This window comes from Lontra canadensis, unplaced genomic scaffold, assembly GCF_010015895.1.
Source record: "Lontra canadensis isolate GAN:19392208 unplaced genomic scaffold, GSC_riverotter_1.0 scaffold290, whole genome shotgun sequence".
NCBI classification, from domain to species: Eukaryota; Metazoa; Chordata; class Mammalia; order Carnivora; family Mustelidae; genus Lontra; species Lontra canadensis.
Genome location: NW_022631284.1, coordinates 171,161 through 194,539, shown reverse-complemented (window position 1 = coordinate 194,539; position 23,379 = coordinate 171,161). Strand labels below are relative to the sequence as shown.

General features: G+C 39.2%; 1 protein-coding gene across 1 annotated transcript in view; it reads left to right on the top strand.

Moving 5' to 3' along the window:
- The first annotated feature begins 9,616 nt into the window (after positions 1 to 9,616).
- The window catches only part of PCDHAC2 (protocadherin alpha subfamily C, 2), an 80,211-nt gene continuing 66,448 nt past the window's right edge, over positions 9,617 to 23,379 (top strand). Inside the window, exon 1 of the mRNA XM_032850001.1 lies at positions 9,617 to 12,049. Coding sequence (XP_032705892.1) covers positions 9,617 to 12,049 — 2,433 coding nt within the window. The remainder of the gene's footprint in view (positions 12,050 to 23,379) is intronic.

Below are 23,379 nucleotides of genomic sequence, written 5' to 3'. Positions count from 1 at the left end.
AGCATGCGGTCTGTTATGGAGAATGTTCTTGTGCAGTTGAGAAAAATATATATTGTGCTGTCTGTGGGTGAGTATTCTGTAAATGTCTTTTTGGTCTAGTTGGTTTACAGTGTTTTTTAAAGCCTTCTATTTCCTTACTGATCATCTATCTAGGTGTTATCCATTGCCAGAATTAAGGTGTTAAAATCTCCAGCTTTTAGTATTGAATTGTCTATTTCTTCTTTCATTTCTGTTAGCTTTTGCTTTATGTATTTGGGGGCTCTGTTGTTAACTATCTATATTCTTATAATTGTTATACTTTCCTAATCAACTGTTGTCATGATGAAATGTCCCTCTTTATTTCCAGTAATATTTTTGTCTGATATTAGCATAGCCACTGCAGCTCTCTTGTGGTTGCTATTTTTATAATATATGTTTTTCCATCCTTTACTTTTAATTTATTTGTATCTTTGAGTCTAAAGTTGCCTTCTGTAGATGACATATAGTTGGACCTTGTTATTTTAATATGTAGTCTGATAATTCTGCCCAAGAGTGAACCTGGTGATGTAGTAAGGAATCTCACCAAGTTCTCACAGTGAAAGATCCCCTTGTGACTCTGGCAGTGAGACAGATGTACACGTTTATTTTCTAATCTTTCTTGTAGTGTTTATGGACATCCCATTTTGGCTTAGTTTTTTTTTTTATAATTTTATTTTTTATAAACATATATATATATATATTTTTTCCCCCAGGGGTACAGGTCTGTGAATCTCCACGTTTACAAACTTCACAGCACTCACCATAGCACATACCCTACCCAATGTCCATAACCCCCCCCCAACCCCCCTCTGCCCAGCAACCCTCAGTTTGTTTTGTGAGATTAAGAGTCACTTATGGTTTGTCTCCCTCCCAATCCCAACTTGTTTGGCTTAGTTTTGATTACTACTCATTATTGAAAGTAGTTCCTTTAAGACTAGCTATCTGCAGGTGAAGAATGTAAATGGATGGGCCAGCAGAGCTCTGGACTAACATGAAGGTATCCTTATTAATGTTTGGTAGAGTGGTTTGTGTGTACCATAGTTTCTGCATATCTCCAACTGATGAGAATTGGCAGCTGCAGAGCAATTTGTTATCCAGAATTTTCTCTTCACCTTACTACATACATCCTTAGCTTCACTCTTGAAATAATAGTGCTTCTGCTCTCTGTCACATTTAGTCCTGCTTTCTCTTATATTTTGTGCTGACAAATAGGATGATAGGAGAATCCTGCCTGATTCAGCCTGTTTACCTAGATCTTTTTTTTCAGTCTGGGGAGGAAAAATTTTCCTTCACCCTTCAAGCTTCTTGTGGCTGGTCTAAGAATTAAATTAACATGAGACAGATCAACAGGAGAAAATAAAATTTGATTAACTACATGCAGGGGAATCCACATAAACATTAGAGATTCCAAAGACAGTTAACAAAATGAAGTACATATATGACTTTCTGAACTAAAGAGAAAAGGGTAGGATCTAAGGCTTCAAAGGGGCAGAAGGCAATTAATAGGAAGAATAGAAAGAGTAGATTCCTCAAGAAATTTAAAAATAGAACTTCCCTATGACCCTGCAATTGCACTACTGGGTATTTACCCCAAAGATACAGATGTCGTGAAAAGAAGGGCCATCTGTACCCCAATGTTTACAGCAGCAATGGCCATGGTTGCCAAACTGTGGAAAGAACCAAGATGCCCTTCAATGGACGAATGGATAAGGAAGATGTGGTCCATATACACTATGGAGTATTATGCCTCCATCAGAAAGGATGAATACCCAACTTTTGTAGCAACATGGACGGGACTGGAAGAGATTATGCTGAGTGAAATAAGTCAAGCAGAGAGAGTCAATTATCATATGGTTTCACTTATTTGTGGAGCATAACAAATAGCATGGAGGACATGGGGAGTTAGGAGAAGGGAGTTGGGGGAAATTGGAAGGGGAGATGAACAATGAGAGACTATGGACTCTGAAAAACAATCTGAAGGGTTTGAAGAGGTGGGGGGTGGGAGGTTGGGGGAACCAGGTGGTGGGTATTAGGGCACGGATTGCATGGAGCACTGGGTGTGGTACAAGAACAATGGATACTGTTATGCTGAAAATAAATTAAAAAATGATTAAAAAAAAGAATAGAAAGAGTAAATGTCTGGTAAACAAATGTGTGCTGGGTCATCCAAAAAAATATGACATTGGGAAGGCTTTGATCAAACAGGCCTTTCTAGCTTCTTCCCTGTCTACCATATCATATTATACTGCAGTTATCTATGGTGATAGCTCCCTTCCTGGAACAGGTCTTGTAAATTATTTTAGGCAGTTAGAGGGGAGATTTTTTTAAAAAGCCCTCTGTTTCTTAAAAATAACCAGCCTATGAGGAGCACCGGTTGTCGTATATAACTTTGAAGCATTTAATTTTACAACTGAAACTAATATTGGACTGTATGTTAATTAACTAGAATTTAAATGAAAACTTGGGAAAAAATAATCAGCCTAAAATAATACACCAGCCAAACAGACACATTTTGGGATGGCAAATTATGCATCCCTGTCGTTCCAAACAAAGAATCATTGGTTTTGTTTTTCAGTGTGAACCACTACTCTGGAAACCTCCAGTCTATCAGCTCTTCCCAAGTCTCCAGTGGGACGAATTCACTCTTAGCATTTTTTCACATCTTGGTCCAATTTTCATGGCACTTGGTAACTTCTCTTCATATATATTATGCTTGAAGTTCATTTGTTTTATAGAGTTTCATCAAAGATGAAAGCTGATCATGTCACTGAACCCCTTTAGTTCTAATTATTTTTTTCTTTATTTTTCTGGGATTTCATGAGTAGAAAATTATATTGCCTATAAATTTATCATCTAACAATATATGTTATTCTCCTTTCTAACACACATACACATTTCTTTATTTTATATTGATTAGCCTAGCATATCCAAGTCAGTATTGAATAATAACTATGACATGAAGTATCTGGTTATGCTCATAATTTTTCACGGAAATTATTCTGGTGTTTTATTGTTTAAAATGAAGATGGGGGATGCCTGGGTGGCTCAGTCAGTTAAGCATCTGCCTTTGGCCCAGGTCATGATCCCAGGGTCCTGGGATCAAGTCCTGCATTGGGTTCCCTGCTCAGCAAGGAGTCTGCTTCTCCCTTTGCCTGCTGCTCCCCAGGCTTGTACTCTCTCTCTCTCTCTGACAAATAAATGCATAAGATCTTTAAAAAATATATATAAAATGAAGATGGTCATTGTTTTGTGACAGCTGTCAAATTTTTATCAAATTGCTTTTAAGCATCTATCATAATGATACTCTAGTAATATTTTGTTTAGCATGTTTTGAAACTATAATGTGAGATTTGTGTAGTCTTTTTTAGAGAATGTTGATAGAATCTTTGTCAGATTTTTATTTCAGGTTAAGCACTATCTAATAAATTGATGTCAGATGGGTTAGTTGGTAATGATTGCAGGCCTTCCTTTTAAGCTACACTTGGTGAAAATTTTCATCCACAGCTCAGAGGAAGATCTAGTGTGACTGCTTACCAAATATGTGCAATAAAAAATTTGAATGTAGATAAAATATATTATGTAATTGAACAAGATAGGGTAGCTTTTAACCCAGTAATATTCAGCAAATTGGAGTAAAAAGAAAAAGTACAAAAGTCTAGGACTTTTTGATCTGTGGCTTAAGACCATCTAGAAAAAATAGGTATTAATTTTAGTTTTCAATCCATCATGAAAAAAAGTATTTGATTATGTTTTAAAGAGCTAGATGTAATTTTAGACTCTATTCCTTGAAATGTAATATTTAGAATGAAAGTAATGCAGCTGGCTGGGTCCAAGGATGCAGAGGGGATTCCCACAGGACCAGCCAAGAGGGTCCTTGGCTTCATGCAGGATGGAAATCAAACGTGAGCCCTGAGAAGTGAGAACAGAATTTATTGAAGATGCGTGGAGAGAGCAGATACAGACAGTCTGGGAGACTCAGAAAGAAACAGGGAGAATGTCTCATCTTTGCTTGGCATTTGGGGTTTAGATTGAAGACAGTGGTCTGGTGTATGCATCCCCTCAGACATTTCAGGAATTGGTCAAAACAAGAATGAATTCTTAGACATCTTCCGTAAGTCACTGAGGCTCTGGAGTCAGTGGTCTTGGAAAACATTCATGATGACCTCGTTTGGGCACTCCTTGGATATTATCTGTTGTGCTGGAAGACTCTGAAGAAATCATTAACTTCTTGACTGTTACAAGGAGGACATACATTAAGGCATGTGTAAGAATAGATCTAGACAGGGAAACTGAAGGGACTGCATGAAAAAACTGCTTTTTTTATTCCTTTTCCTTCTTCTATTCTTGCTAGGACCTATACCCTCACCTTACACATGCCTTAATGTATGTTCTCCTTATAAAGGAGAAAAGATCTCTTTTTGCTTCAGATGTGACCAGCCTGGAGTATGACTTTAAGTTCTGAGGGCTACACTTTGAAGAGGAAATAGAAAAAGATTTTTAGAAAAAGGTAATTTTTGGGGGCACCTGGGTGGCTCAGTGGGTTAAGCCTCTACCTTCAGCTTGGGTCATGACCTCAGGGTCCTGGAATCGAGCCCCACATCAGGCTTTCTGCTCAGCTGGAAGCCTGCTTCCCCCTTTCTCTCTGCCTGCCTCTCTGCCTACTTGTGATCTCTGTCTGTCAAATAAATAAAAATTTTTAAAAAATCTTTAAAAAGGTAATTTTTGGAAAATTGGCAAATAATTGTAAAACCTGTAGTGCATAAACACAATATAGAGTCAGAGTGAAGATTCATGAAGAAAGGTTTGAGATACTTTATAGGGTATTATGTCATGGAGAAAAACAAGTTACTTGGGATTAGAAATTTGAGAAAGAAATTCTGTAGTAATAGGTTATTGGTAAAGGATGCAAGTAAAAAAAAAAAGTAACATAGGATGTTGTATATTGAGAGTGCGTTAGCCTCTTAATTTGTGTGCCCAGAGCATAGCTAGATACTTAAGAAACAAAATTTGAGTGATGTAGATCTCTACCCCCAAAGGACTACTCTGTTAGACTTGATTTGGGATAAAAGAAAAAAGACTTGATTTGGACACTTGATCAGCTTTTACAGGATGAAAATTTGCTTAATGTGACACTGATATCTTTAAATTTACTTTAAGTACATAATATGTTCCCAAGGAATAATCTTAAGCACTAAGAAAATCTTGTTTAGGGACACTTGGGTGGCTCAGTTGGTTAAGCGTCTGCCTTCAGCTCAGGTCATGATCCCAGGGTTCTGGGATCAAGTCCCACATCGGACTCCTTGCTCAGTGGGAGCCTGCTTCTCCCTTTGCCTCTGCTGCTCCCCCTTCTTGTGTTCTCTCTCTCTCAAATAAAACCTTTAAAAAAATAAAATATGTTTTAAAATCTTAATTTTGGGGACACCTGTGTGGTTCTGCCTGTTAAGTGTCTGACTTCAGCTCAGGTCATAATTCTGGGGTCCTGGCTTCAAGTTCTGCATTGGGCTTCTTGCTCGGCAAGGCGCCTGCTTTTCCCTCTGCCTGCCTCTGTCCCTGCTTGTGCTCTCTTTCTGATAAATAAATAAATCTTAATTTTGTTTTAAAAGCAATATCCTTTTGTTGCAGGTCATCAAGCACAATGGCCAAGAAATTCTTGAGACACAATATGGTGTAACTTAGTAATTTATTTAAGTAGTATGGGACAGGACCCATGGGCAGAAAGAGTTGCACTTTTTGCTGTATGAAGCTGGTGGATAAATGCTTAGTGCTCAAGGGGGAGGGGACATGCAGGGAGTATTAAATCATAAATGTTTCTTTGAATTTCTACTCATAACACTACTTTTGTAAGATTTCTCTTGTGCTTATCATTCAGATTAGTATTAACTAACAGTGAGATATACAGGCAGTAATGAGACCCCTTAAGGATGTATTTGATCCTTATTAATACTATGCAGGCTAGTGGTCAGTCTTCTGGGTTAAATGTGAACATTTTTCTGCTTCTATCCTTCGTCACTTTTGTGGTATGTGTCAGATTTACTATTTTCTCATTTGGCTGCAAGATCTCTGGTAGGAGCTAGAAATCTCTTGAATTTATAATTTAAGGCTACGCTCGGTTGGGAGAGATTTATAATAATGTCTTGGCAATAGAACCCAAGCAGAAATCAAAACTGTTTTTGTATTGAGTCCACTTAAAGTTGTACTTGTACCTGAGTAAAGCTCGAAAATGTCTGAATTAGGGGAAACTACGGCAAATGGCATAAAATGGCAAAATGGAATATTAGGTTCGCTAAAGAGAAGTTTTACTGATCGTGGATTTAGTGTTCACCTAGTTATCTTATACAAAAGGAAAGACTCTTGAGATATCCTCATATTTGGGCTATCTAAATATCCCAAATATCTCCTGAATATTGCTTTCCTACAAATCCCAGTTATGCCTACAGATAGGGAGGCAGGTGACAGAACAAATCCCACTAGGTGAGAGCTAGTCCCTTATTCTTGACAGAAATTAAATCCTTTGAAAATAATCATCAGTGGCAGGTTAGACAGAGAAATGGGAAGAGAAGGGAAGCCAGAAGTCTGAGAGGTGTGTGTAGGGGTAAGAATTTTTGTCAAGATTTTCCATTCGATTATCAGTATGAGTTTTTCCTTTTCCCCACTTACTAATCCACACCCACACATACTGTCCTAGACAGAGCTCAGAAATTCTAAACCCAGTATAACTGGAAACTTGATTGCAGGTCTTAAAATCAGGGGCCTTCCAAAAGTCGAGTGCATCTCTCCAGATGTATTTCAGGGGCTGCTAATGGAAAAGTGAAAAGTACAACTTTGCACCCCAAAGCTGTTAGCTGGCAGCATTAGATGAAAATGAGGAAAGGCAAATCCTAATCTCTGGCACTGAAGTAGATAATTAATTCTGATTCTGAAATTTGGTGAATAAATTTAATTTTTATGGGTTGTTTCACATCCTAATGAGCATTCCGCATGATGGCTATACTTACAGCTCTACCTAACACTTCAACGGGGCTGACATGTTTTCTGCTTTGATTTTATCCAAGACTTGGCGTCAATGATTTTCTTGGTTCCTTAACTCAGAAAGACAAATTAGTCTAGGACATTTACTACTTAAATTGCCTTATGTTGCTGCTTGCCCTGCTTCTCTGGAAGAGATAAGTGTTTGGGTTTGTATTGTTCCCAGGGAGGTGATTGGTTCTCAGTGGCATAATGAATTTACCAATTCCACTTTCAGTCTTAAAGCCAGAATGCTAAAACAGCCTGCCTCCCCACCCCTCATTTTAATCAGCAATTTAAGAAACTATTATAACAGTGTTCAAACATATACCCAAGTTAAGAGAATTGTGTAATTAGCTCCCTAGTATCCAGCTTCAGCTTCAATAATTATCAACACTTCTAGGCAGTTTTCTGACCAGAAAATACATTGCCCTGGTAAGGCTGGGTGGCTCAGTCAGTTAAGCGTCTGCCTTCCGCTCAGGTCATGATCCTGGGGTCCTAGAATCCATTCCCACATGGGGCTCCTTACCCAGCGGGGAACCTGCTTCTGCCTCTGCCTGCCGCTCCCCCTGCTTGTGTCCGCCCTCTCTCTCCTTCTTTCTCACAAATAAATGGGTAAAATCTTAAAAAGAAACAAAGAGAAAGAAAAAAAGAACACCGCAGTGAAAGCTTCAATTCTTGATCAGTTTTCAGCTTTTGTCCTTCAAATTTTGGTTCCTGGGGCTTTGGACCCTGCAATTGTATTAAAAGAAGTTTAAGGGGCGCCTGGGTGGCTCAGTGGGTTAAGCCTCTGCCTTCGGCTCAGGTCGTGATCTCAGGGTCCTGGGATCGAGCCCCGCATCGGGCTCTCTGCTCAGCAGTGAGCCTGCTTCCTCCTCTCTCTCTCTGCCTGCCTCTCTGCATACTTGTGGTCTCTGTCTGTCAAATAAATAAATAAAATCTTTAAAAAAAAAAAAAAAAAAAAGAAGAAGTTTAAGAAATTTAGTACCTGGGACGCCTGGGTGGCTCAGTTGGTTGAGCAGCTGCCTTCCGCTCAGGTCATGATCCCAGCGTCCTGGGATCGAGTCCCACATCGGGCTCCTTGCTCATCAGGGAGCCTGCTTCTCCCTCTGCCTCTGCCTGCCATTCTGTCTGCCTGTGCTCGCTCTCTCTCCCTCTCTCTCTCTGACAAATAAATAAATAAAATCTTAAAAAAAAAAAGAAATTTAGTACTTAATAGTCATTTGAAGGCACTCTCTTTTTTTCAGTTCTCCTCCTCTTCAGGAAAATCGCCTTCTCCCTCAGGGAGATCCTCTGGTTGTAGGGTGCAAGGCGAAATTTGGAGATATTTCTTATAGCTCAGAGTTGTTTTTCATATCAATATCCCGATATCCCTTCAGGAGACCGGCCTAAAAAGGAAGTTGGAGAACGTATGGACAGCTAGTCAGTTCCTACCCTGCCTCAATGCTATTTTCCAAATATCTACAGAGAGTAAATTTACAGACTATTTTCCTGGTCACACTCTGGAGAGCATCTCAGTGACTTTCTTCCCACTCCACTTCTCACGTCCTGCTGGGGATGAGTGTCAATCTGAGTTTCAGGTGCTTGTATTGACTGGTTTCTAACCTCTCTCATCCAGAGCGTCAAGGGCGGCTGGTGAGGCACTCCGCCCCAGGGCCTCCTGGGGAAAGAGAAACCGCTGACCCACAAAAAGCCAAACTGTAAGCCTTGCGCTCGCCCACCTGGGTGCCTCGAAAAGCCAGAGTCCCAGGGAAGCTTGAGGAGGCATCTATTTCCCAATTTGCCCCTCGCTGGTCGCCTCTATTGAAAATTTGGCTCCTGATATAAAAGAAGGTGCAGGAGAGGCTTTAACCCGCCGCGGAGAGCCTGGGAATCCAGCATGCGATGCCCCTCAGCCCTTAGTTTGGGGGCTCCTGTTTCCTTAAGCTTCGAAGGCGTGGTCATTCATGGCTCGGATCCCGCCTCTCTCCGCCTCCGCCCCGCGGTTTTTCTGGCAGTTCCGCTCTCTTCGTTCGCACCGTAGGGGTTCTGGGGGGTTCGAGAGTCCGGGACTAGCCCCGGACTGGAAGTTCGCTGTCACACCAGGGCGAGAGAAGCCCAACCCAGCTCAGCCCTAGTTACGCGCGGTCTTTAGGCGGTGGCTGTGGAGGTTATGCCGAGACCGGCCTTAGGGCGTTGTCCTTCCGTTCGGGGGAAGATGGGTTAGCTTCTCTGAGCGTCTTCCGTGCCCCGCCCGGCGCCGGCCGCCGGGACTTCGGAGAGATCCCTGCTAGCAGCGAGTGGAGACGGCGCCTCCCTAGCCCGAGCCGTTTACCTCGTCTCTGCACCCCTAGGCGGCGCTGCGCTCCTCCGCACCCGCCAGCTCCGCTTTCCCAGACGGCTGCCGCACCTCCAGTCCGGCGAGCGGAGCTTCCAGCCGGCCAGTCCCGGGCAACTCCAGTGCGTCCAGGCGGCCGAACATCGGCGGTCTGGGCACCTCTAGCCCGTGGTGGCGGGCAGCCGGCCCTTGCTCTTTCCTGCGGTTCGTGCTCTCCGGGAGTCCGGAGCATGGTCCTGGGTCGCTGCTGGTGGAGCGAGGACGCCGAGAGTAAGGATGGTGGCCTGGAGGGTGGCGGTTCTGTGTCTGTGGGTCTCCTGCGGCTCTGCCGCCGGACAGCTGGAATATTCAGTGCTGGAGGAGACCGCGCGGGGCGTAGCCGTAGGCGATGTTTCCGCGGACTTGGGGCTGTCGGCGGCCGCCCTGTCCTTGAGGAACTTTCGCTTCCTTTCCAGCCACCGAGAGTCCTACTTCGGGGTGGATCCGGCCAGCGGTAGTTTGGTGGTCCTAGAGCCGGTGGACCGCGAACGGCTGTGTGAGACCAAAGCTGTCTGCGTCTTGACCTATGAGCTGGTGCTCGAGGACCCGCTGGAGCTCCACACGATGCGAGTTCACGTCGTGGACACCAACGATAACTCGCCTCTCTTCCCTGCCGGCGACGTGCAGCTGCACATCCCCGAGTTCCTGATGCCCGGAGCCCGCTTTACTCTCCCCAATGCTCAAGATGCTGACGAGGGAAGCAACGGGGTCCTAAGCTACAGTCTGAGCCCCAGCCAGCACTTTCGCCTGATCATGGGATCGCGGGTGGACGGCAGTGAATACCCGGAGTTGGTATTAGAGAAAACGCTGGATCGGGAGCAGCGCGCCACCCACCAGCTGGTGCTCACCGCCAGGGACGGCGGGCAGCCGGCGCGCTCCGGAGACGCACACGTTACCGTCCTAGTGGTGGACACAAACGACAACGCGCCTGTATTTGAGCGCACAGTCTACCGCGCCAAGGTACCAGAGACTGCCCCCAACGGGACTGTGTTATTACGAGTTCAGGCCTCGGACCTGGATGAAGGCTCCAATGGGGAAATCCGGTACTCCTTAAGCAACAGCACGCGAGCAGCGCTGAGACACCACTTCCACGTGCACCCTAGAAATGGGGAGGTGCGGGTAGCTGCTTCTCTAGGTCCGCCTGAAACGTTGTTGGAGGCGTACATTGAGGCGAGGGATGAGGGCACCTTCGGTTTAGCTAGTACTGTCAAACTGCTGGTGGAAGTGACTGATGTGAACGATCACGCCCCTGAGGTCAATTTCCTGACTCTCTCCAGTTCGATTTCTGAGGACGCTCCCCCTGGCACAGTGATTGCTCTCCTTAGTCTCAGGGATGAGGATCTTGGTCCCAATGGTAAGGTCATCTGTAGCATGTCCAGCGGAGGCCCTTTCAAGCTGAAGGCTTCCTTTGACAACTACTATAGCTTGCTGACTGATGGGCCGCTGGACCGGGAGCAGGTCAGCGAATACCAGCTCCTGATCACTGCCTCAGATGGTGGCTCCCCCCGCTTGAGCACCCGCAGGAAACTGACTGTGTTTGTTGCTGATGTGAATGACAATTCACCAAGCTTTGCTCAACCACAACAGGAACTTTTTGTGGCTGAAAACAATGGTCCTGGGACGTCTCTAGGCCGTGTGTTTGCCCAGGATCCCGACCTGGGGAAGAATGGCCTTGTCTTCTATGAGTTGTTGGATATTATCTCTGAAAGGCAGACAGTCTCTAGCTTGGTGGCAGTAGAATCACCCAGCGGGGCTATCACTGCCAAAATTTCCTTTGACTTTGAGCAGCTCAGGGGGTTTCACTTCCAAGTGGAAGCCCGGGATGGTGGTATTCCTCCCAGAAGTGCAACAGTGATCGTGAACTTGTTTGTGATAGATAGGAACGACAATGCTCCAGTCATCTTGTTTCCTGTTCCCAGGAATGGCTCTGTTCCAGTAGAAATTGTGCCCCGCTCTGCCAGGAGTGGACACTTGGTCACAAAAGTGGTAGCGGAGGATGCAGACAGTGGCTCTAATGCTTGGCTTTCCTACCATATTTCTCAGGCTTCTGACTCCAGGCTTTTCAGAATTTCAGCCAGTATGGGAGAACTCCGAACTGCCCGCTTAATTCTTCCCACTGATGCGGTTAAGCAGAGGGTAGTGGTTGAGGTTCGGGACCATGGAGACCCACCACTTTCCTCTTTCATCACATTGGGTATACTCTTGAGCAACTCTGCTCCTCAGGTCCTTCCAGACTTTGAAGATACCTGGGAAACAGGAGGCCACCTTTCTACCCAGAACCTGTATTTAGTGATTGCTCTGGCCTGTATTTCCTTTTTATTTCTGGGGTGCTTACTTTTCTTTGTGTGTATCAAGGTGAACCACCAGAGTCCAGTTTGTTGTTCTCAAAGCTGCTGTGGCTCTCCAGAGGAACTGAGGTATGGGAGGAAGATGGCTTCAAATCCTCTGACATCAGCCACAATAGATGTCACTACAGTTGAGAGACTTTCTCAGACCTATCTCTATTGGGCCTCTCTAGGACCTGGTTCTGATAATAACAGTTTGCTGTTGCGTGGGGAATACAGTGCTGCTGACCTGAGAAATCTGGCTACTGGGGTAGGACTGAATTTGCCAATCTCCTGCATTCACATTCGGAATAGGAAGGGGGATCACTTAAATGTCAATGCCATGGTAAGCAAATTTGGAGGGCTTTGATTCCATTGGCCAGAAGGTGACTGCTTGCTATGTTCTGAAATGCTTCTTAGGTGAGCCTTTGGCAACACTTAATCTATTGAATTGAACACTCCTGCTTAGCACCCCCTGTGCTAAGAATTCTGGGAGTATATGAGTAATAAAAGACTGTCCAGGGAACTTACAGTTTATTTTTGAGAAAAAAGGGTAAGAAATTCAAACCCATTAAAGAACAATAAAAGTAACATAATGTAAAGGTCTAAAATTAGAAAGAAGGCACCAGTTTTAGGTATAGGTAATAAGTGACCTGGAAAGTCTTTAATTCCTTTTGGGAATTGGTTTAAGGAATTATTTAAAGCATAAATCCGTCATTCAAAAAAATATTTTGAGCAACAGATATGTATAAGGCATTCTGATACCAAAAGTGGGAATGAAAAATATGCAGTACTCTGCATAACATAAGCATAATATCATGGAAGATGAGATATTTCCTCAAACTATAATAATACACGATTTAACGATGATAACCTAAAAAATGTAAAAATAAATTGCAACGGATGTTCAAAGGAGGGAGAGAGACTGTGAGAGAACATCTGGGAATGGAGGAGGGAATCAGAGAAGGCATGGTGGTAGAGATGGCATTTGAATTAAATCTTGAGTGATACACCATTTAATAAAATGCTACATATTTTCTAGGTCAGACTTTAAATAAATGCCATTTTGGCAAACTAGTCTTTTTTGAGAATGACACTCTAAAACATAGCTAATAGCTCCACACAGTGTTTCTAAGTATATGGAAATTATAAGCATGCCTCAGAACACATATTTGTATTGATAGAATGTAAAACTATTGGGTATAGGACTTGACAACCTTTAATTTTGTGTAAAAGTGAGTTATAAATTATTCTTCTCCAAATAATGATGTTAACTGCAAATAGATTAACATGCCTTATAATTTTGCATATTTAATATTCTCACATGACAGAATGCAATATATAAGATATGATTAGTAAATGCTTGTTGAATGAAAGAATAAATACATTTGCTAGTGTATGAATTGGGTGGTAACATAGAACAGTTCAACATAATGGCAAAGATTTAACTCACTTTTCCAATTTACATGTATATATATTTAACATTTTAAAGATCACTTTCAAATATATTATTTTAATCGTTATTTTCTTCCTCATATATAATAGAACAAAATAATGGGATTTTCTGGTCCTAGAGCTAGCTTGAAAAACCTCAGTGCTGTGTTTTGGCACTAAATATGATTGCAGTTCCTACTGATGACAAAGTGATTAGTAGGAATGCACGTCTTTGCACTGTGAAAGTCACAGTGGATGCAAATTAAAATGCAGTTAATTTTAAGGGAGAATATTGGTGTGCTATAATGTTAATATTTCAGGTATCAAAACACTTAGTGTATAAACTCTCTTCCTATCAAGAAAATTCATAACTTATTTCTTTCATTTCATTGCTTTCTCTAACCAAGAGAGATGAGAATACCAGTAATGTCTGAAGTTTGGGAGTTGGATATTGTTTGAAAAACACATTTTGAGTAGACTTGAAAGGAAATGGGTCTGGAAGTTGGAAAATTCTTTAAAAGGAAAAATTCAGGCATACCTGGGTGGCTCAGTTGGTTAAGTGACAAACACTTGACCTCAGCTCAGGTCTTGATCTCAGGGTTGTGGGTTCAAGCCCTACCTTGGGCTCCATGTTGGGCATGGAGCCTACTTAAAAAAAAAAAAAATAAGGGGCGCCTGGGTATTCAGTGGGTTAAGCCTCTGCCTTCGGCTCAGGTCATGATCTCAGGGTCCTGGGATCCATGTGGGCATTGGCCTCTCTGCTCAGCAGGAAGCCTGCTTCTCCCTCTCTCTCTCTCTGCCTGCCGCTCTGCCTACTTGTGATCTCTCTTTCTCTCAAATAAATAAATAATATCTTTTAAAAATATATACATAAAAGGATAAATATAGCTAATAACACAGAAAAATATCTCCAGCCACCAAATATTTAAACCTAAATGAGTGACAGTAACAAAGACGAACTGTTGATACATGCAGGAATACTGCACCATTCCAGTCATCCACTTGAGCAGTCTTTTTCTATCAATGTTGATATTTTACTTTTTAGGTAGTCCACTGTCTGCCAATAACTTTGTGGACTGGATATTTCCTTACATATAAAGTGTGATGTATAAGAGCATGAATAAAATAACTTCTAGAGAGCTGGAATATTTGTAATTCACCCAGGCACTTTGTTACTTTCTTCTTCCTCTCCAACTGCGTATTGATCCAATCATGATTCTTTAGAAAAGAATGCTTGTCATAGTGTTCACTGAGTGCCTTAATAATGACTACATAATTCTAGAAAGGAAATATTTATTGCTTGAATTTTATAAAACAAAAATCCTTTGGAAAGAGTGCAATTTCCTGACAATTTTAACTGTGTGCCTGAGTCAAACAGAATCATGTTGATGTATATGTGTTTCTATTTTGTTCAAATAGTAAGTACTTCGTTTTTTTAGTTAACTTCAAAATTTTTAATTCCAGTGTAGTTAACATACAGTATTATGTTAGTTTCAGGTGGACAATATAGTGATTCAGCAATTCAGTACATCACCTGGTTCTCATCAGGACAAGTGCACATCTTAATCCCCACCACCTGTTTCACCCCCACCCCACCCCCACCTCTTCGCTGGTAACCTTCAGTGTGTTCTCTATAGTTGAGAGTCCATATCTTGGTTTGTTCCTCTCTCCTTTCCCCACCACCTCCCTCACCCACTTTGCTCATTTGTTTTGTTTCTTAAATTATACATGTGAAGGAAACCATATAGTATCTGTCTTTCTCTGACTGTTGTGAATGTTATTTCAGTTAACATTATACTGTCTAGACACTAATCCCTTCTGTTAGTTTACAGTGTATATCAACATATTTTACAATACTGGGGCACTTGGATGGCTCAGTTGGATAAGTGTTTTAGCTGTTGATCTCAGCTCAGTTCTTGATCTCAGGGTTGTGAGTTCAAGCCCAGTGTGGAGCTTACTTATAAAAACAAGCATATTTTATAAAAGTAAAATCTATCAGTTTAGGAAATTCTGGAAAGCATTTTCATCTGTACTTCTCCTATTGATAATATTTTACAGATAGAAACAAAATTGATGTCCTGTGCAACAGTAGACAACATGTGTCTCATGTTAATTTTTTCTAAGATTTTTGATGGGCAATTTAATTTTGTTTAGATTGGTATCTAAGATGTTACCTCTGAGATGTAAATTTCTGCTTACCATTTAAAATTAATCACGTTAAAATTAACTACAAATTTTTTAGAATAAATATATTAATGTGACAAAAATACACAACAGCGAACAACTGACTTAAGTATTCCATGTGAAAATTATAGTTTGGACACATCAATGTTATGTTAGTGTATTGTTCTTCTGGAGTTGAAGCAGTTTGCCCTTTGCCAGGATAGGTAGGGTATAGAATGTTTTCCCTTTGCAGTGTTATTAGTTAACAGTGGTAGAATGTTTTTGACATTTCCAGGTGTTTTTATTTGTTAAATATATGCCATTAGTAGGCTTTCCCATAGGTTAATTATATATTTTCTCACATCTGTTTTGACTTTGAAACTGATAACTGCACTTTGAAAACCCTTAGAGTGCTGTAATTAAGAAAGCTTGCAGAGCATATGAAATACATTTGGGGGGCACCTGGGTGGCTCAGTGAGTTAAGCCCCTGCCTTCAGTTCAGTCATGATCTCAGGGTCCTGGGATCGAGCCCCACATCGGGCTCTTTGCTCAGTGGAGAGCCTGCTTCCCCCTCTCCCTCTGCCTGCCTCTCTGCCTACTTGTGATCTCTCTGTCAAATAAATAAATAAAATCTTTAAAAAAAGGAATACATTTGGATTAAAAAAACTAGACAGTACAATAGAATTCACTGTATAATAGAGAAACCTCAAACTGGTAAGAGGGAAGGAAAAAGATCTTACTAACTTGAGTAAACAGAAGGAAAAAACAATGCCTGGAAAATATGTGAATGATAAAATTTTAACAACATGGCTGATAACAATCTCTTGGTGTTTGTTGCCTTCAATATTTACAGTTAGAGGAAAACAATAATATCCCAGAGACTAAATACATTTTGCTGGGTTGGGGTGAAGATGGATTAAATTGCAAAGAGGCTTTTACATTGGATATAATGGATATAATATGAATATCAGAAAGACTTAACATTTGGAAGAATGTCAAGTGAATGTGGATCATAGCCTAGGGTTCTGACTGAAGTATTATGGGAAATAAGGAGTTTGTGGGTAAAGATTTTTTTTAAAAAACAAAAACTAAATCATAAAAGTGGTTACTCACTTTGTTCCCAGTTTTAATTGACAAGGTGAGAATGGTTCAGGATACAAATAAATTGTATGTCTCTTTTATACTGCATTTATGAAAAAGAAAAGAATTAGGATAACAATTTCCTCCTCAAGCTAAAAACACAGAAGGTCATTATATATTCATCTGGAACTTGTCTTTGAATCTAGGAATGAATATGCAATCACATACACTCCTGTACTGCAGAGAAAAAGGAAAAACTTTTCTGTTTCATCCTAAATTCTTGGCTGTTCTAGAACCATCTGTTTGCCATCTACATACATACTGTTTTCATAGAAGAGCTGTAATAATGACATACCCTCAAAAATGTTCTCTGAATTCATGCACATTATGCTTATTCTTTAGAATCTCTAAGCAAAAATTACAGCTGTTTTATTTAGTCTAAAAATGATGTTCATACAAAATAAAAACAGCCAGTTAAGACATCATCATAGTGGGGTTTTGCCTTTATACTTAACCCTCAAGATAAGGGTTAAGATAAGTTTGTCATTTTCCTTTCTTACAAGGGTTTGGGGTCAAGGTTATTAAACAAATTCAAATTTTTTTTCCTCTCTACTCTTTGAACATGTTTATTTAGATTGGTGATATTTCTTTCTTAATTATTTAGTGGAATCACTAGTGATGTTCTCTGTGCTTTAGTTTTCTTTGTGGGGAAGTTTTAAGTCATGAAATTATATTTCTTTATCAGTAATAGAATTATTTATATTTATATTTTTATTGATTTATAAATTGTGTTTCCCAAAATTATGTTAATTTCATCTAAGCTTTTTTTTTTGTTAGGATGTTGTTAATAGTGTCTTGTTGTGATCTTTTTAACATCTGTAGGATCTGTAGTGCTATTCCCCTTTTCAAACCTGATGTTAGTTATTGTCACCTCTTATTTTTCCTGACTAGGCTGGGAAGTAGTTTATTAATTACATTGGCCCTTCCAAAATCTAACTTTTGACTTTTGGGATTCCGTTTCTTGTATATTTGCTTTCTATTTTATTAATTTCTGCTCTTAACTTTATTTCCTTCCTCATATTTTCTTTGTATTCATTTATTGAGATTAAAGTTTTTTTTCAAATTAAAGTTTTTTTTTTCAGTGTTCCAAGATTCATTGTTTATGCACCATACCCAGTGCTCCACTCAATCTGTGCCCTCCTTAATACCCACCACCAGGCTCATCCATGCCCCCAAACCCCCTCCCCTCCAAAACCCTCAGTTTGTTTCTCATAGTCCACAGTCTCTTATGCTTCATCTCCCTCACCAATTTACCCCACTTCACTTTCCTTCTCCTAATGTCCTCCATGTTATTCCTTATGCTCCACAAGTAAGTGAAACCATATGATAATTGACTTTCTGTGCTTGACTTATTTCACCCAGCATAATCTCTTCCAGTCCCGTCCATGTTGATACAAAAGTTCAGTATTCATCCTTTCTGATGGCTACGTAATATTCCACTATATATATGGACCATATCTTCTTTATCCGTTCATCTATTGAAGGGCATCTTGGCCCTTTCCACAGTTTAGAAAGGGCATCTTGGATACAGATGGCCCTTCTTTTCACTACATCTGTATCTTTGGGGTAAATACCCAGTAGTGCAATTGTAGGGTCATAGGGTAGCTCTATTTTTAACTTCTTGAGGAATCACCACATTGTTTTCCAAAGTGGCTGCACCAACTTGCATTCCCACCAATCGTGTAAAAAGTTTCCCCTTTCTCCACATCCTCTCCAACTCTTATTGTTTCCTGTCTTGTTAATTTTGGCCATTCTAACTGGTGTAAGGTGGTATCTCAATGTGGTTTTGATTTGAATCTCCCTGATGACTAATGATGATGAACATTTTTTCATGTGTATGTCATTTGGATATCTTCTTTGGAGAAGTGTCTGTTCATATCTTCTGCCCATTTTTTGACATGATTATCTGTTTTGTGTGTGTTGAGTTTGAGAAGTTCTTTACAGATCTTGGATATCAGCCCTTTGTCTGTAGTGTCATTTGTGAGTATCTTCTCCCGTTCTGTGGGTTGCCTCTCTGTTTTGTTGACTGTTTCCTTTGCTGTGCAGAAGCTTTTGATCTTGATGAAGTCCCAAAAGGTCATTTTTGCTTTTATTTCCTTTTTCTTTGGAGACATGGCTTGAAAGAAGTTGCTGTGGCTGATGTTGAAGAAGTTACTGCCTATGTTCTCCTCTCGGATTTCGATAGATTCCTGCCCAACATTGAGGTCTTTTATCCATTTCAAGTTTATCCTTGTGTATGGTGTAAGAAAATGGTTGTGTTTCATTCTTCTATACATAGCTGTCCAGTTTTCCCAGCACCATTTATTGAATAGACTGTCTTTATTCCACTGGATATTTTTTTCCTGCCCATAGAGTTGTGGGTCCATATCTGGACTCTCTACTCTGTTCCACTGGTCTATGTGTCTGTTTTTGTGCCAGTACCATGCTGTCTTTGTAATTAAAGCTTTGTATTAAAGCTTGAAATAAGGCAATGTGATGCCCCACCTTTGTTTTTCTTTTTCAACATTTCCTTCGTGATTCAAGGTCTTTCCTGCTCGTGGTTTCTTACGTTTTCTCTATTGAATAAATAGAATATTTAAAAATAAATAAATAAAAAGCTCTAAATTTCCACTAAACTTGGTTTTAGCTGCTTCACACAAATCTCACTTTAAAAATTTTTAATTGAAGCACAACATTCATAAAAGTTCATGTAACATAAGTGTACAGCTTCATGAATAATCCAAAGCCAACCCAATCATGTAACCACCACAGAGGTAAGGAAGTAGAGAATTACCAGCAACCCACCCCACCCCATCCATCTATCATTATTCTCTTCTGATTTAACCATTATCATGAGTTCCAACACCATAAAAATGAAATCATATAGTATCATTATGTTTTTGTGTCTGGTTAATTTCATTCAGTATTATATATGTCAACTTTCTCCCACAACAAAAATCCCAGTTTTCATTTATACCAACCTAATTACTCATTTGTTACCTTACACTACTCAAATAACAGACTTAGAAAACAATACCAGCACTACACCAACAATATGATTATAGTATAAATTTAGTATTTTTGTCATTATTTTCATTTGTAGGGTGTATCCCACTAGGCATGAACAAATTATTGTGTATTAAAGTATCTTGGAATAGTTCATCTCTGTGTAGTTAAGCTGCCAAGTACATACAGAGTTAGGATCATTTATTTTAAGTTGCTTTCAAATTGAGGACTGAAACTAATACTACACTGTATTTTAGCTAACTGGAATTTAAATAAAAACTTTTAAAAATAGGGTTTACTGGGGTGCCTGGGTGGCTCAGTGGGTTAAGCCTCTGCCTTCGGCTCAGGTCATAATCCCAGGGTCCTGGGATCGAGCCCCACATTGGGCTCTCTGCTTGGCAGGGAGCCTGCTTCCCCCTCTCTCTCTGCCTGCCTCTCTGCCTACTTGTGATCTCTCTCTGTCAAAGAAATAAAATCTTTAAAAAAATAGGACTTGCTTTTTAAAATTTAATTTTCTTTTATAGTTTGTAAAATATTACAATGGTTCCAAACTAGATTTATAAAAGAAAATATATTTAGAAAAGTCTCATATTTGCTATGCTTGTTCCTCTACTTTAGTCCTTCTTTCTTCTTATAAGTAATCAAATTTTTATCCTTTTACTATTTCTTTTTGTATGTATATATATGTGTGTGTATATATATATATATATATAAGCAAATATATATGTGTGTCTGTCTTCGGCTTTTTCGGATAAATTATAAACTACAAAACATATTCTTCTCCGCTTTGGTTTTTCACTTTAGAATATAAACCTGTGATCATTCCATAGTAGTGTATAGAGATACTCTTTGTCTTTTAACCAACTGAGCCACCCAAGTGCCCCATTTACTCTTTGTCTCTTAATGATGTCTTTTGATTAACAGGAACTCCTAATTTTAATAAGATCCAATTTTTTTGTATTTTCTTTTTACTTAGTACTCTTTCCTTCCTTTTAATGAAACGTACCCTACTTCAAGGTCATGACAACATGCTTCTATGTTATCTCCTATAACATTGCTGTCTAATGGAACTTTCTATATGTTGGAAATTTTCTATATCTGCATATACAGGACATACGGTTACTGAGCACTTGAAATGTGGCTAGTGAAACTGCGGGACTGAATATTTAATGTTACTAAATTTAATTCAAGCTTACGTTTAAATAGCCGTATCTGCTTAGTGGTTGCCATAGTTCCAGCAGCTTTCTTGTTTTAACATGCACATTAAGAATCTTAATCCATCTGAAATTGTATTTTTGAGTATTGTGTGTTGTCAGAGCTGAGATTGTTTCCATGTGTAAATCCAGTTGGATTGTCTGCATATACATCCTTTCTTACTGTTCTGCAGTGCTATCTTTGTCATAAACCAAGTGACTGTATATTTCTGCCAATTTCTAGACTTTGATTCTGTTTCATAGGTCTAGTCCTCTATTCTTGTCCCAATACCATCCTATATGAATATGTATCGATATACCATTATGTAAGTTCTCCCACTTTGTTCTTCTGCCTCCACATTAATTTAGCTCTTTTTGGTCCTTTGCATTTCTATAGAAATTATAGAATCAACTTGTCAATTCCTACAAAAAAACTCCGCTCTTCTTTCAATTGGAATTACACTGAATGGGCAGAAAATATGAGGCATATTGACTTTTTGACAAAATTTTACTTGGATTTTTATTTGCTGTGTAAAAATTATGGGATTTATTAACATAATGATAGTATATCCATAAATAGCTGGTGTGCTAACATTATATGTCCTTCTACTTATTTTATTTTTTCCTCTCAGTGTTTATGTGTGATTAATGTGTGTGGAGGGATATTTTGTTCAAGTTCATTAGATATTTGGTATTTTGAGGCTATTGTAAATGGCATTTAAAAATTTCATTTTATAATTGTTTTGTTGCAGGTATATAGATATAAACCTAACTTTTGTATTAAGTTTGTATCATGTCCTTGCTAAATTTTGAAATCTTACATTTTATATTATTTTATATTTTCTAAACACACTGTTATGCCATTTCCAATATTCTTAGCTTTATTTATTTATTTTTTAAATTTCTAATCATATAGTTTCTGTATATGGTTTTGTGGCATTGTTGAAGTGATGATAGCCTTGTTTTATTTCTGATCTCAGAGTGAAAGTTTCTTATATTTAATATGAGATAGACTTTTTCCCCAGAGGTCCTTTGTTAGGTTAAGGAAGCTTCCTTCCTTTTCTAATTTACTAAGAGATTTTAAAAAATTATGAAAGGATATTAAATTTATCATATATTTCTCTGCTTATTGAAGTGATCGTATGATTTTATTCTTTTATTCAAATCATGAATCACATTGGTTGATTTATTAATAAACAAATATTGCTTTATTGGAATAAACCTTGGTTGGTTTTAATGTATTACTCTTCTTTATATGACTGAATTTAGTTTCCCAACATTTTGTTTGGAATTTTAAAAAAATCTGTGTGTCTATGATAGAAAATCTGTGTCTATGATGGAAATTAGCTTGTAATTTTCCACTCTTGTAAGGTTTCTCTAAGAGTTTGTTATCAAAGCTATCCTGGCCTCATATAATAAGTTAAGAAGTTTAACTTCCTTTTCAATTCTTTGGAAAGTTTGTGTAAATCAGTGTTTTCTTCTCCCAGAAATATGTGGAGAATTCAGAAGTAAGCTTTCTTGGATTAAAATTCTTTTCATAAAAATGTTTTCAATTATAAATTCAATATCTGCAATAGGTATAGAGCTATATAAATTTTATATTTCTAGTTAATTAGTTTGGCAAGTTGTTTTTTTCAACAAATTTGTGCATTTAATCTAAATTTTATAATGTAATATATAGGCTTAACATTATTTATTTCTCATTATTTTAGTGTAGTAGGAACCATAATGGTGTTTCTTTTTCTTTTTTTTTTTTTAAGATTTTATTTGTCAGAGAGAGAGAGCACAAGAAGGGGGAGCAACAGGCAGAGGGAGAAGCAGGCTCCCTGCTGAGCAAGTAGCCTGATACAGGACTTGATCCTAGGAACCTGGGATCATGTCCTAGCTCAAGGCAGATGCTTAACCGAGGCATCCCAATGGTGTTTCTTTTTACATTCTTCATATTTTTATTTTTGCTTTCTTTTTTTTAGAATAAGTTATGCCAAAGATTTATTGACTTCAATAGTCTTTTTAGTGATCCTCTTTTGATGGCCAGAAAATAAAAGACCTATGTTTATTTATTTAGAGAGGGAGAGAGAGAGAGAGCAAGTAAGCAGGGGCTGAGAGAGCGTGAAATAGAAAAAAATATATATATATATATTTTTTAAGATTTATTTATTTATTAAATTTTTAGAATGAGAGAGTGAGAGCATGCACGTGCACATGCACTCAACTTGGTGGAGGGGCAGAGGTAGAGAGAATCCCAAGTAGACTCCCAGTTTAGGCAGGGCTTGATTTCACCACCCTGAGATCATGAACCTGAGATGAAATCAAGAGTCAACTGCTTAATCAACTGCCCCACGCAAGTACCCCAGACCTATCACCCTTAAATGAGCAATAGCAAGACTGACAACTGACTTCTCGAGAAAAAAAAATGGAAGCCAGAAAGCAATGAAATGACATATTTAAAGGACTTAAAGCAGACAACTGCAAGCCTAGAATTTTATGCCCAGCAAAAATATCCTTCAAAAAGGAAAATGAATAAAAATATTTTCAATCAAAACTGAGGAAATATATCCTAAGCAAATTTTTGCTGAGGTAAACAGTGATTTCTTTAGATATATGGAAAATATTTTCAGATAGAAGCTTAAAAAATATGGAAAAGAAGGAAGGATAATGGGAAGGAGCGGGGAAGGAGGAAAGGAGGAAGGGGAGAAAGAATGAAGTAGTGGAGGTAAATAGTCACTGAATAAGACAACAGTAATACATAGTAGGATTTAAA